The sequence below is a fragment of the Cynoglossus semilaevis genome, chromosome 15 (assembly GCF_000523025.1).
Source record: "Cynoglossus semilaevis isolate Cse_v1.0 chromosome 15, Cse_v1.0, whole genome shotgun sequence".
NCBI classification, from domain to species: Eukaryota; Metazoa; Chordata; class Actinopteri; order Pleuronectiformes; family Cynoglossidae; genus Cynoglossus; species Cynoglossus semilaevis.
In genome coordinates, this window is record NC_024321.1 from 2012603 (window position 1) to 2027908 (window position 15306).

At 40.7% G+C, this 15306-nt stretch overlaps 1 protein-coding gene across 4 annotated transcripts in view; it reads right to left on the bottom strand.

Moving 5' to 3' along the window:
* Positions 1-14779, bottom strand: part of wu:fb13g09 (multidrug resistance-associated protein 5) — a 34946-nt gene extending 20167 nt beyond the window's left edge. For 2 of the 4 annotated variants that reach the window (XM_025063084.1, XM_025063087.1), the window contains exons 1-5: positions 6431-6615; positions 4819-4966; positions 2792-3025; positions 2339-2512; positions 1678-1825 (exon numbers count right to left, since the gene is read on the bottom strand). In XM_025063084.1, coding sequence (XP_024918852.1) covers positions 1678-1825; positions 2339-2512; positions 2792-3025; positions 4819-4966; positions 6431-6600 — 874 coding nt within the window. In that variant the 5' untranslated portion in view covers positions 6601-6615. Of the gene's footprint in view, positions 1-1677; positions 1826-2338; positions 2513-2791; positions 3026-4818; positions 4967-6430; positions 6616-8282; positions 8636-9391; positions 9587-14364 lie in introns of those variants that run through there. The other 2 variants (XM_025063085.1, XM_025063086.1) reach the window with 2 other exon arrangements.
* Positions 14780-15306: the final 527 nt, after the last annotated feature.

Sequence of the window (15306 nt, forward strand, 5' to 3'; positions counted from 1 at the left end):
GCCTCCTGCTTACTAAGGTGATAGGTTAAAGCAGTGTTTCTCAGTTATTTTCTGCCATGCCCCCCCTAGGGGACAGAAAGTTTTTTCACCTCTTTGAATCGAAATACTATTTAGCGCCTGGTAATATTTATTTATTTTACTGTACAAACCACTGTATGAGTGGCTGGCAGCAGCATGCTGCATACGACCCCCTGATTATTAAAATAAATTAATAAAATGGGCTGCAATGCTGCCATCTAGTGGTTTTCACTTTCACATACAGCCGTTTTTCCCTAAAACTATTTTTAGAGCACAGCTCATTTGGCATCGGGTTTTCATTATCAGAGGAAATCGGACCATAACGATTTTTACAGATATTACACAACTTTGCTAATATCGACTAGACATCCCTGTATTTATCGCATCTGTAGAAGTAAGTAAACGTTTCCAGAATTGTTTTTTTGTATATAAAACTGCATCACTGCTGCTGCAAAAAAGGTTCTTCTCCCTTGATGACTTGTCACCAAAGTAAATTATTGACTACCCAGGAAGTTCATCCTGGGAAATGAGACTTGTCCTTTCATTGAACTGCTATGATAACACTGACCTTAAATCCGTTCTCATTAAGCTGCTAATTAGAGTTTTTTTTTCCCGGCGACGTCGCTTATAATCAAGGCTAAATTTAATCTCTTCACTTCAAGGTTAATTTGCGCAATGTCTGAGGCAATGTACAGTTTCTTAAATGACTTCTTCTCCAATGCCCGAAATAATGATGAAAGGGGGCAGTGACTGTGCAGGGTTTCTCCATCAGGACCATTTTCCCCTTTAAATCCTGTTTAAATGATGCAGACGGGGCTCATTTTCCTCCTCCCTCCCTTAATTAGAGACTATAATGTTATAATAACAATTAATGTTCTCTCAACCCGATTTATAGCTGACTGGTGCGGTTTGTATAACAAAGTATGTATTTTTTTTTTCGTTTTATTATTTTGTACACCTATAATGTATGTTAATTGTAAGGAGCAATTTTGCTAATATACACTTGTTCATTGCAATTCTTTATTTTAATTTTGTTTGATCTATGTGTGTTTCCTACCCTGTTTCTATATATTGAAAAGTTACAAATAAAAAAAATATACATATATAAATATATATACACATATATAAATATATATATACATACATATATAAATATATATACATATATATATAAATATATTTATACATACATATATATGGAATTATAAATATAGAATTAAAACTGAGATCAGTTTCTGACTTATCTTCAAATCTATTTCATGTGAACTTAACACAAATATAAGGTTAAAAATGTTTTTTGTCACTTCTATTCCTTTTTGCTTAAGGTTACCCAAATATATTTAAACCAGAAACTTGCCACATTAGCAACATTTTTAAAATGAAGACAAAATAACAAAAGTACGTATAAAAAAAATACATATGTAGTAACAAGTGAATTATGTATAAAGGTCCATATTGTTTTTTATTTGGAGGAGCAATAAAAATGATTTATTCTTAAATGATTCGATTTGACAATAACCAATTAGGATAATTGAATATTAACTTATATATTTAATGTAAATTTTAAAGGGTATATTTCTTGTTTTTAACCGCCATCACCGAGGGTCACGCGATCATGTTGTTAAGCGGCCGAGTAACAGCACCAAGTCAGTCACTCACTTTGAATGTTCCGCGTGAAGGCTTCCTCCCAACAGTACATCTTGATGAACTTTATGCAGCTCAGGATCTCGTTCATCAGTCTCACGCGCCGGTCAGTCACTGTCACGCACTTTCTGCGGAAATACGCGGTCATCCTGGACGCCAGCATCTGTGCCGACACAGAGGGCACACAGGAAATGATGACGAGGGGGAAATAAGTGTCGAAGAAGGAAATGAAAGCAGACACAATCACATTAGACGGAGCTGCAGACTGGTGCAGGGAAGAGAGAGAGAGAGAGCAGCTGATGAATGCCTTTCACATCAGAAACGCAGTCAGTGGTCGTCAGGATTCACCTCAGACTGAGAGTGAATTAAAAAGAAAACAACAGCCAGTAATTTGACAGGAGATTGATAACCGGGCTGTTGCGACGCTTTTCAAATGTGCTGCTCTTGTTCAAAAACTCCATAAATTAATCAGTCAGTATTTGAAAATGATGCTCAGACCTAATCTTATCTGTAATAACTTTTGAGACTATTGAGTCAACAATAAAGTGCGTTAGCTAAAAGTAGATTCACACCACTAAACTTTCTTCCTTCCACAACCTTCTCCAAAGTCCAGACTCAAAACAAAAAAAAATCTTTATTTTTCCTTTTTTTATGAAATCAAGGCCAAAAGTCTTACCATAGCGGGATAGAAGACAATGAAAATGGCGGAGCCCACCACAGCGGTGGGGCCTAGGAAGTAGGTGGTGTAGGTCAAACCCAGAATGCCAACTATGGGCCCCCCGACCAGGAGACATCCCGCTGATGCAGCTTCGTACAGACGCTGACCATCACTGGAGCAGATGTTGATCAACTGAGAGAGAGAGGGGAGACGGAGGTCGATGTTACAGACGATACGCAGTGAAGGAAACGCTGTGTGATTTTATAAATGCAGTCATTTTACTCCCTTATTCGCTTGTTGGGCAGGAACAATGTCTCTAATTCTCTATAATAACAAATGTGAGACCTTTCTCTTTTCTCCCTCTGTAGGTGGAATCACACATTAATCTCCATCTCCTTCCTGTGTGTTTTGCGCAGTGGAGCAGGATTTTCTCAGCCCATTTTTCATTTACATTTCCCCCCCCCCACCTACCTCTCCAGGTCCGACGTCTTTCACGCTGCGCAGACGGAGGATTTTATTGAAGGCAAAAGTCAGAGCTGCTCCTCTGAGACGAGCCGCCGTACGATAGTTAATGGCCCACATGAAAGCCAACGACCAGGAGCGAATCAGCTCCATGAGGAAGATTCCGGCCACTAAGGCCAGACCGTAGGACAGCAAAGAATCTGCTTTCTGGGAGTACTCCAGCAACGCTCGCACCAGCAGAGCCTGGGAATAAAGGTCAGAGGACGGAAGAGAGGGACAGAAGAGAAGGTTAGAAGAATCTGAATAGAAAAAGAAGCAGAATTAAATAAAAATAAATCACCAATACTAAAATGATCCAACGGCTCTTTTTTTACATTTGGTTGAACTTTTCTGCCTCTTACACATTAAACATTTTTCACTATATCACAATACTCCATTAAACCCTTTACATTTGTTATATTTTTAAATGATGCGACAAAGTTTTTTTTTTTAAAAAAACATACTATAAGTACATTCACGTATATATTTTTGTAGTATTACAACTAGGAATGGCCTGATGCGACGCTCAGGATCGGTACGGGTCCGATATTGTTCCAAATTTTAGGATGGAACAAATGGAAAAAATGGAAAAAAAAAAAAACACTATAGCCTGTCCGATCCTATATCTCAGACGTAACTTGACACATCACGCTCTAAACAGAGACACTATGTCCTCAGCAAAGGCATGATGGAGGAGAAAACAAGGTATTGGATTGATATCTGTATCCGCAGACACGCCAAGTATTAGTATCGGACAGGAAGTAGCTGTATCGAGCCATCCCTAATTACCAAGTGTGGCATTAATATTGAAAAATGTCAAGAAAAATACGTAAAAATTAAATTTAGCTTCAAAGAGTTGGTGGACATTAATGTTCACCGTTGTCCTCACCAATATTAATCGGTCTACAGCCGCTCACAATCCAGGTCGTCAGCAGCAGAATTACTTACTGCACTGCTCTCTGTGGGGCCGGTTTGACGAAAGCCAGACGTAAGACGTCGAAGACGTCGAAGACGCTGGGCGTCAAGATAATATTTTAAGCTCAAAGTACTTCACTTAAGCAAAAGCTCCGTACTGCAGTTTTTATGCAAATAACATGCACGTGTATGGACTGTGTATTAAAGGAACAACTAGTGGACGGACGGTGGAATTACAGGACGTACAGTCTGTATCATCGAGGTACGCTGAATTTTTCATTTTGATTTTGAACTAATTAATTTTGTTAATTTTTTTGAGACTTACACCTCTGAAAACAGTTCAATATTTCTCTTTTTTTATATAATATCTAAGGTTTTTACCAAACAAGCACCACTGCTATTATCAGGTTATTATACACTAAAGTTGACTTGTTTTAAGTTCAACACATTTCAAGAGTTGTGAAATAGTGTTTAGTACCGTACGACAAATAACCGTATCTTTAAAAATGTAAATGACTTGTTTGACTCCTGAATTCCTTATAAAAAGTTGCAGCTCCGCAATAAACAATCCCAAGCAAAACTAACTGTAATTAAATATGACAGAAGAACATTAAAAAAAAAGAAAAGAAAAGAAAAGAAAAGCAAGAACACAGACAGAGGAAATGCCAGTGACAGAGATAAACAGGGAATGAGGAAATTGGACAGGCTGTGATTAAAAGACGAGACACCTGACAAATGACAAAATGCAAACGTTCATTGTTCCGTAACGCCGAGTCAGCAACACACGGACTAAAGCACAAAAGAATGTCGTTTGACAAGGTCCTCACGATATACAAGAGTTTAATCCAGTGCACGCTCTCTGGGCTTGGTACAGGGTGTGCTTGCATGTGCAGCGACTGCTAAATAAGCTGCTTACAACACACGTGTGCATCAACGGTTCCGTGTATGTTTCAGTCGTTTCTGTTATTTTCTGCAATACTTTCTTTGAGTTAACATTCAGGTAATTTATTGACCCCCCCCCCGAAGTAGCTCTGAGTTTCAAAAAGGTCTAAACTATCATTTGGGATCCCAACAGTACTCACAGGCCCCACGAAGCCCGCCACCATCGTGATGAGGAGGGAAAAGATGGCCACCAGCATCCGAGTTTGGCAGAACCTCCAGAAGACCCTGGACAGAGATGCTCCCTCTCGACCGCGGCGCTTCAACTCATTGTGCCATAAAAATTCAAGCCTGGAAAAAAATGTAAAAAAAAAAACAAAAAACTTTGAAGATCCTACGCCACAACATTTTTTATTATTTGTAAGAGGCTGTTATATGCAGACAAACTGCACAAACAGCTGTTCATTTGCAAGTTATGCAAACTGAGGCAGTGCGGCTCATTCTGTGGAGCCTGGATGAGCCCGCGGGTCGTTTCTTTCTAAATGAAGTTTATTAAAAACGACAGAATTAAAGCAAACGAGAGTGATCAAATAATAAATAATGAAATACAATTTGAATAAAATAACAGAAAGACTTCAATCAGAGAACAATAGCAACGTCAACAAAAAGACTCCCCAAAAACTCAGCAGGGGATGAAGGGAGTCTTACGGGCCAATCTCTGCCTTTAAACAAAGGTGAGCGCTCACATAAAAGTAAAGGTGACCTAAAATGTACAATCATAAAATCATAAAATGCACGATTACATTTCAGAAAATGTTCCTTTAAACATTTTTTCGAGATGTGCTAATGCACTTTTATGTGCTGCATAAAGCCCCTTGAAGAGAGCTGAATATCCGGTCGGACGTATGCATCAAAGCTAATGAGTCCATAAAGCAGCAGCGGAGCAGCTGCGGAAAGTCATTTACGCCTTAATGACTTTATTAAAAACGTATCACAGACAGACAGAACATTAAGAGCAGCAGACTTTCACGCAGCCTTAATCACTAGTTTAACTCCAATTACGCTGAATCGAAGAAATTACAATTATTAGCAAATTTGGGGACCGGGCTCATCTCGAATCGGTGGGAATGAGACGCTTCTCGTTGTGAAGACGATATCTGACGAGGCTGGATCTCATCTCAACGGGGAGTTAGGGACAGTTAGCAACATTGTGAAAGCGGAATCCGAGCAGAGCTCTTGTGTTGGGTGGAGTGATTAGCCCACTCAAAGTGGCAACGGGCCATTCTGCTCAGTGCTCCCCTTAGATTGCACCCACTTAAATTTAAATATCCCTCGCTTAGCTAGCAAACTTATGCATGTTCATGGAATTTTTAATCATAAATATTAACTTTAATTGTTACGTCAAGTTACAGTTCAAAGCCTGATAGATTTACCAAAAATGTATTTAAGCACTAAGAAAATATATATAGCTATATTTGCTAATAGCAAACTAACCAACAAGAACCAGCCAAACACTAACAAGGCAAGTCTGTACTCGGACAAAAACAGCAGTCCAGTTACTCCGCTTCATTTGGCTTAACTCTAGCCCTGCTTAAGAGTCGGTGTTTCCAACATGTGTGTCCTTCACATTGCACCGCACCTGACAAGCACCACCATAAGTGTCAACTCTCCCAGGCTGCTTTTCTCATCCCCTCCCCTCCCCACCTCTCCGCCAACACCCCCTCTTATCACCACCACCACAGCAGGTTGTGAGGAGTTGTATAACCGGCACCTGCTATGTAAACAGAACATAACGTCCCAGCTAGCTCTGCATACCCAACACTCTGAAAAGTGTGTATCTCAGTCTCGTGGGTTTCTGTTTCTTCACCCAGAACGTAAGCAGCAGCAGATGCAAGACGAATCTCTTCACCACAACCGCCTCTGTGCAGCTCACACACTGTGTCACCAGTTAACGTCCCCCCCGAGTGTCCACTTCCTCCTATCATCTGCCGAGTCACGACAGCATGACTTGACAGAATGTGAAAAGATGACAAGAGCACCGTTTTTACCAGATTTGACCATTTTGTGTGTTTTTTTTTTTTTATAATGAGTGTTTCTTTTGCAACCATAATTCTTACATATGGCAGCAGTGGACACAGCTGCTCAAACAGAACCGATAACAGACATGTTTGTTTTTGCCAACATAAATTCAGGACATCTGTGTACATAGGAAAAAAACAAAACAAAAACAGGAAGTGTGTTTTTCATCACGAGTGTGTGTGTGTTTGTGTTTGTGTTTGAGATGAGGTTACACCTAAACCACCAATTTCAAAAACAATACTTTTATATTGTTGCCTTAAATAACCTTCATATTGGAGTGTGTGTGTTTGTGGACAAGCACAAAGTGAAGGCGAGTTAGCCCTGGAGCTAATGTTAGCTTCAGCCCTGGAGCAGAGCCTCCCTGTGCTTTTAACTATGGTCGCGGCTCCGAAGCAAGAAAGAGCTAACGTGGCACCGTTCGGAAAAAAAAGCATTTCCGAAGCAAGAAAGAGCTAACGTGGCACTGTTCGGAAATAATAATAAAAAATCTTTCTGTGTAAATATCCCATGTTACGACGTGGACACCTGCGGCTTATAGAGAAGTGAGGGCTATAATGTACAATTATTTTTTTCTTTTTAAATAGACTTAGACTTTCTTTATTGTCATTGCACAGAAACACAAAAAAAAAAGTGAGTCTGGCAAAATGTCGTTGCTTGGCAACCGGAGTACACATTATAAAGTACCCATCTTGTAGGCCATTGTGCTACACATTGAACTAAATTTAGTGGGTGCGGCTTATATTCAGGTGCACTCACACTAGTCCGGAAATTACAGTAGCTTTTCTCTATAGAATTAGATTTGACTTTATGATTCCGAAAGTCACCGTGACTTAAGAAAAACCTGTCCTAAACTTAAGGCACATTAGTTGTCTCCAGTGCTGGGCTCCAAATGTGCTCTGTCAATGACAGCCAAGTGACAGTGAGACACCGAGCAGAGCAGTGCAGGTGGAAGAGTTAATGACATAAGTGCCCCATTCAGGCAGCATAATCTCTAATCTCTGTTATTCTTAGCTCCATCCATCCTGACACAATGTTCCCACGGCAGAGGAGAAAGAGACTGGATGTTCATCTGTGGGAAGTCCCTGCCGAGACTGAATACAAAGTGTACTGTACAAAACACTACCTATCAGGACACTTTTTAAAAATGGTTTCTAAGCTAACATCACTGTGTGGCTTCTCGTTCTCACACTGCTGAAGACACAGCCTTGGACTTGGGCGAAGTTTTTTTTTTTTTTTTCTCCCCCCTGCTGCTGTCTATTTTGCTTGCGTGTGTATATGTGCACGTGTGAAAGAGGATAGGTTCATCAGCAGATCATGTTCACATAAAGAGCAGAGGAAGGTGGAGTTTCTCAATATTTGCTCAAAAGGAAAAACAAACTCAGGGTCAACGTGCAAATGGAACAACTGCGGCGGGAGAAAAGAACAGTCTTTCTCAAATGCCGGTCACGACCTGAGCTGACGCTCAGCTGGGTGTAGCCGAACGTCAACGGAAGGGGAAAATTAATTTCGCATAACGCGACAGATTTAAAACGAATATATATTTTTTGTGACAGGTACGAATCGGGATGCAGTGCAACGGTGACCTCACCTTTGACAGTTGATTTCAGACGCTTCGTGACAGGACAGTCCCCATACATCATCCAAAGACAGACTGGACGCCTTGTAGGCCTTTCGTGCCAGCGGCGACAGCCAGTGCAGAGTCATGAATGAGAAGAGTCCAGCGTTATCGACTGGGTGCTGGTGTCTGGAGCGCACGGGGAGAAGAAGATGTGAAAAAGGGTCAGATGCTGAGAAACTCAGGCAAACACAGGGGTGCGATGTGAGGGAGAAGGTCGATGAGCATCGACAGCTCAGAGGAAAGCAGGGCCTTCTGCAGGGTGAGGCTAAAGTGAATCTCGGTTTCAGTGTTTGAACAGTCATTCACATCACCTTCATGGGAATCTGAAAAGGCGGCAAAAGCATTCAGAGGGAGTTCACAGCGGTCAGCAAATGATCAGACCTGGGAGATATATGTCAACACAGGATAATGTTAGCAAAATTATTATCGTTATTTAGAGTTCAGAACTAGTGGCAACTTTTTTTTTTTTTCAAGAAATCGTTCCAAATTTGTTACAAATTTAGTTGAAAGTTAACGAGAAACTGCTAATAGTAACTTATTTAGACATAAATGTTATGTTATTGACAAGGCAAACCTGTGTTAGCTACCATCAAAAACAAATTCTAGGCAAGAATTCTGCATAAAAAAAAAGCTGTGCAAAAATGATAAACTTCAATGATAAGGAGATAAACTTCAGCCAGAAATATAATGATCTGGATTAAAAACACTGGCAAACAGACAAAGAAATAAAAAAGAGGTGCAGCAGCTGCAAGTGTCGATAAAACTGCAGCAGAGTCATTGGAAAAGCCTACAGAAAAAAGATGAAAACAAACAAACAAACAAACTGGAACAGACACTAACACAGCTGTTGGTGAAGGATAACTCTCATCACTTATTATGACTTATTATGATTCCTGAGATGAGGCCTGTTCATCAAACAGGCAACAAAGAAGACAGGAACCAACAACTCAGGGATTTATCACGTTACATTTAAATCGAACAAATCCAGACAAACTGACCCTGTTTGTTCTATACGGTGTCTGTCAAAATATGTCAGGCTTCACGCATATAAAAAAAGATGTAAGAAATAAGAAATGTACTTGTGTGTGATTCTGAAGGGCTTCAGGAGCTGCAGACTCTGTCTGTATCGCCCTTGTCTCTTTGGACCTCTGTCCACTGATGTCTCCACCTCCTCCTCCTCCTCTTCCAGCTCTGGCAGCAGCTGTGGCGAGGACAGAGGGAGACCCTCTACCCGTCCTGCTGCTTCCAGAGCATCAGGATACATGCTTGATTTTCTACAGAAAGAGAGAGAGAGAGAGAAAAAAACTCCGTAATATAATCCAAATAGTACAAAACAGACACGAGACACGAGCCTGGATTACAATAAAGTACGGAGATGTGTTTTATCTCTAAGGGATAAAAAAAAACTGTCAACAGCCCTTAGTGTTACTTAAAACAGTCGCAACTAGTTTTTGACCAAATGTTTGAACAGTAGAGGGCTCAACTAGAAAAACTAAAAACGGATTACGAACAGTAATCTGTTTGTGTTCCCTGTTTCCCCTCACAGATGCACATGATGCTAAGATATTTAAACTGCTCCACTTGAGGCGGACTCCTCTCTGACCAGGAGTCACCCGCGAGCACCCATTGGATTGTATTTTTTTTTTTTCTATGAAAAAAACATTTTAAGCTTTAATGTCTCTGGGGCAGATTCCTCAATGATTTAAAAGTATTCAACTCTTTTACTGTTTCGATTATTTCCAGATACTCTATTTTGTATTGAACTTGACCCGAGAATAACTGTTGAATGTGGACGTCACTGTTTCTATTTTAGTTGGGGGGAATAAAAGTACACCGTATTTGGCTTCTACTGACTGTCTCTATGCCAGGGGAGTGTGAGAGAAGCCGGAGTGCTGCTGCTGAATCACACTCTGGGTCTCAAGACAGATTTAAGAATGCCCTTTCTCACAGGTCACAGGTCTATCTGTGGTCCGTTACAAAAACTGAAGAGCCTTTCTATTTAAAGAGGAGCGGCGGCCGAGGTGACACCCGCGCTGCCACTTCCACTCAAACATTGTCAAAGAGCCTTCTATGGCAAAACTCCACGACTGGGGTCAGTCTGACTCAGTGAAGTGTGTCTGAAAACAGAAACTGGTGACTGAGGTCATGAAGATATGACGGACTTACAGAAGAGTATGGCACAGAGTCTGACTGAATGGTTCTCTCTGCACTTTGTGACTCTATACGAAGAGCTACTTGTTTGATACAGACTTCCTCAACAATGTAATAATATTTGTTCTAGGACAGGCATGGACAAACTAAGGCCCGGGGGCCGGATGTGGGCCGTTCAGCTTTTTAATCCGGCCCGCCAAACTTTTCCAAATTATATGATTTATAATATCATAATACTTCCGGCTTTTCCCTGCAATACCCTTGTTTCCCCAATAGATGGCGTAGAAAATGATAAATGCATTTTAGCTAATTATCCTTTATGCATGTCTTTTACATGTCATTTTTCCTCATTCACAGGAACGCTCCATCTCTCTGCTCCTGACCCGGCCCCCCTGTTCAATTTTAGGACCAATTGTGGCCCGCGAATCAAAACGTTTGCCCACACCTGTTCTGGGACATACAATAGCACACACTCTTTTTACCATCGTCACTGCAGTCATTTGCATATCACTGCAAGTTAAATACAATAGCACACACTCTTTTTACCATCATCACTGCAATCATTTGTTTAGCTGATCCCGAAAGCACAGTGACAGTACAATTGTTGACCCTCTTGTTGACCATGTGCACCTTGGGTAGTCCACGGGGGGCTACCAGGTGCCCCGAGCACCAGACTCTTCAATCTCTCCATTTTAATGTGCCAAAAAATGACCAGGACTTGAGTCAGGATCAACACTCCGTCTTCACCGTTGTTATTAAAGTGTGATTTGGAACCAATGTCTGAAATGGAGACGACCATGAAAGGATGCTTTGTATGTTGTGTGCATGTGTGATCTTTTCCCGCAGACCCCTGTGTGCCTGTCATGTGAAGTTTGTCAGACGGCTGCGAACATCACAGAGCTGTCTTTGAGGAGGCAGCCACTCGCATTCAGTCGACAACTTTTTAGTTCTCCGGTTCTGCATACCGAGAAGCGAAGAACTCTTTCATCACCCGTCATCACTCAACGGTGAGGTGATCTGCAGAGGTTTTGGCTCTGCAAAGCACACGTAAACGTCTGTATGTGCTGAAGAAAATCGGTTGGTCATGATTATCCAGCATTCGCTTTACTCATACGCACCGACTGTTAGGCATAAGCCGAAACACGAGGGAAGGTCAGCGGAGCCATCCGGCTCTCGTTAGCCTTACGCATTAACCTCCGAAACACAAAGCTCCAGTTGGACAGAAATGGGAAACACTTTGTCACATTGCTCCTATCCTGTCTGTCATTTAAACACACTGTCGTTTTGTGTCAATTAAATAATGAATTAAAATAGGTTGGAATTAACGTAGACTTTCATATAGACCATATTTACTACTCGCCAAACACAGCTGAAACAACAAATGCTACATAAATACAAACAAATATGCGACCTAAACCAATCTTGACTGTTATTTTGACAGTAAGTACAGAGAACTATGTATTTATATTATAAGAAATTTCCAAACAGAGGAACTTTACCCCTGCAGGAAGTACTACTACAAACTGGAGAGAGTAAAAATTATAAATAAAATATGAAATATAAAAATATGAAGTTTTAAAACTACATGTTTATTTTTTTTTTTTGTCTCATCTTGAAGTCTAGCCCCCCCACCTCTTTCTGCAGCAACTCTTCTGAGAGCATTGCTGCATATTCCAGGCCAGCTGGGAGAGGAAATCACTACAGCATGTCCTGGGTCTGCCTAGGGGTGTCCACTCAGATGAATGTGTCTGGAACACCTCCCAGAAGAGACTTCCACAGGGCATCCAGGCCAGATGCCTGTATCACCTCAGTCTGTGTTCCCAATGTGAAAGAGGAAAGAATTTACTTTCAGCTGCTTCCACATGTCCAAGCTGAAGTTATGGACGTCCTGTAGACGGACCAGTAAATACTCGGCCGTATCCTTGGTTCTGTTAACGACACTTTTTGTGAACTAAAGGACGTCTACTAATTATGCTCCTCCAGACCATCACAGATGCTGGATTTGAAACTCGAGTTGACAGTTGAGTTAACAGTACCAGTTATCTTTTGTATTGTTGTCACATAGAAACAAACGGTTTTTGGTTTTAGTTTTTTTTTTTTTTTTTAAACCAGCTGTTCTCTGATCCTTCCGCGCTAGTAAAAACACACCAAATAATAGGCATAAAGAACAGGGATGGCTCGAGCCGATAATCAGGGTCGGAATCGGCTCGGATATTGGTCACAATTACAGGATCAAATATCAGAAAAAAACAACTGTAGCCCAGATCTGATACCTAAGCCCAAAGCTCTTCCAACATGGAGAGACAAATCTTATCACTCGTGCTCAGCTCTACTAAGAATTCAGGCAGGTACCTTTTATGACTCTGTGGTGGCGTCCGCACTATTCTACGCCATCATCTGTTGGGGGGGAGTGGTTTAACCTCAAGAGACATAAATTGTCTGGAGAAGCTGGTTAGTTAAATGCATAACATATTACAATCCCTCAACCAATATTGTTTACATATAACAAGCCTGTACATAGCTGCACTGCATACAGTTTGTATTTTTATTTTGTTCCATGTACACCGCTACTAACACAGTTTGTATTTTTATTTTGTTCCATGCTACAACGCTACTAACTTAGTCACTATTTTTTCTCTGCAGGTCACTTTAATTTTTTTATATTTGTCACCCTGTAAACACTGTCTATCCTGCTGCTGAATTCCCCCGTGTGGGATGAATAAAGTCTTATCTTATCTTATCTTAGGTAAAGGTAGTACTTATATTGATGGGCACACCTCGCGGCCAATCATAAGCGAGGACAGACTAGGACAGGGGTGCCCAAACTGTTCCAGGAAGGGCCGCTGGAAAAAGTCAAAGGAAATGAAAGGACAAAACAAAAACAAAAGGAAAAGCAGCATCTGGCTAAATTTGAACAACGTTTGAAACCGTCACAAGAGCAAATGATCACAGAGAGGAGAGCCGTATCAGTCCGTCCATGCTGAGGCATCTGGTTTTTCTGAATGGTAACCTGCACTGAAGACTTAGTCATAAAGTTAAACAATAGTAACTATGTGTGGGGTTTTTTTTTTTTTACACTTGAATGCGTAAAAATAAAGCTTTTAAGAACACTATGAACGAAAATTTGCTAATTTTTGTTAGCTTTAGGAATTTTCTTTATTCTTTAATCACCATAATTTGAAAGTAAAATAAATATTCAAGTCTCAGTGTTTAAATATTTGCTCATTTTCTTTAAATGTTAAACAGGCAAATGAAGAGATACATGCAACACAAAACTGCAAGACACAAATATTTGTAACTAAATGTTAGTTTCAAAAGAATAGCCAAAGATAACTAACGTGGAAATCATTAATAACGGCTGATTGTCTAAAAAGCCAGTAAAGTGACTTTAAACAAAACTAGAAGTTAGAAGAAAAACAACAACCTACTCCTATCTCGCTCAGAAATGACCAAATTAAAACATTGTGAAAATGATGTAACGCATTGTGGTGCATTAATACAAAATTTAACTACATAAGTAAATGTTAAAACTGATACAACAAAAAGTTTAGTTATCAAAAATAATTGACAAATTAACTACAATACCACTTAAATTCATCCAAAGTAGGTAAGACGAATGTAAAGAAGGTTATTATGCAAAGAGTAAATAAGTAAATAAAAAAACAATAAGGAAGACAAAGTTGGCCCAACAATACATGGAATTATATTTGAGTTTCAGTTTCCCTGAATCATTGAACATTCAATGACTATACAAAGAGCGAATTAGCGGTTTAATGCTTGTTTACTTTTGCTGAATTAATCAGTTTAACACCCAACAACAAAGTAATGACACAAGCGAAGACAACAAAGACACCACTATAGCCTCCAGCCAGGGTGTCAATGAGAAAAAAAAAAGCCTTACCCTTAAATTGAAGCTGTTCAAAGGTGACCTCAGCTTCAGCAGCAGAACTCAGCTGTTTACGCTTACAAACAGGAAACGCTGCTGCTGCCGAAGAAGAAGATGACGGCGACGAAGACACTGGATATCATTTCTTCTATCTTCTCTCAGCGTTTGTTGTTAAATCTTCACTCCAGCGTCCTTTTCCATCCTCCTGTCTTCTGTCAGTCGACAGTAAACACTCCTTAATGTGTCGCTGCTTCTCACGTGTCTCCAGTGCGTGCTTCCAGTGAAAACTCTTCAGCCGCCGACGTCACCGCACACAGGGGGCGACGCTTTCCGCGTCACGGTGAAGTCACAGAGCCCACGCCAACCGCGAACGCCGATGCTGCTTAATCACCACAGTAACGGGACGAAGTAATCAGGAAGTACACACCCACTGATTAGGAGCGAGGGGCGGGGCGTAAATCTGATTGGCTGCGTCCTTTGATGTGATGGACATGATAGGCAGCGGTGCGTGCGTGTGTGTGTGTGTGTGCAGTCAAATGTCATAAACACAAACCTGCAGAGTTACACCTTTAGGTATTTTTTGTGACTATTGCTTTTCTTAATAAAGATACTGTTGGTTTTGAATATTGATATAAGTATTGTATATTTACAGGTTGTGTGTGTGCAAAACGTTTGTCACTTTGTTTTACATTTCACATTTTTAGGAGTAAATGTTAAACGAGCACAGCTTCAGTATCACAGAGTAACATTCTTCAGTCTCTCGGTGTATGCGTGTGGTATTTGTTACAAATTCAGTCACGCTGCCAGCCTTTTCTACTCTGCTTCACTGACCGACAGGGGGGAGAAATCGACACATGAAATTGTGCAGCAAAACATGGACACTTTACTGACCTCAGGAAATCCACTGAGACCCTACAATCAATGATGTGAGCATGTGCTTCGATATCAGCCTCCCCC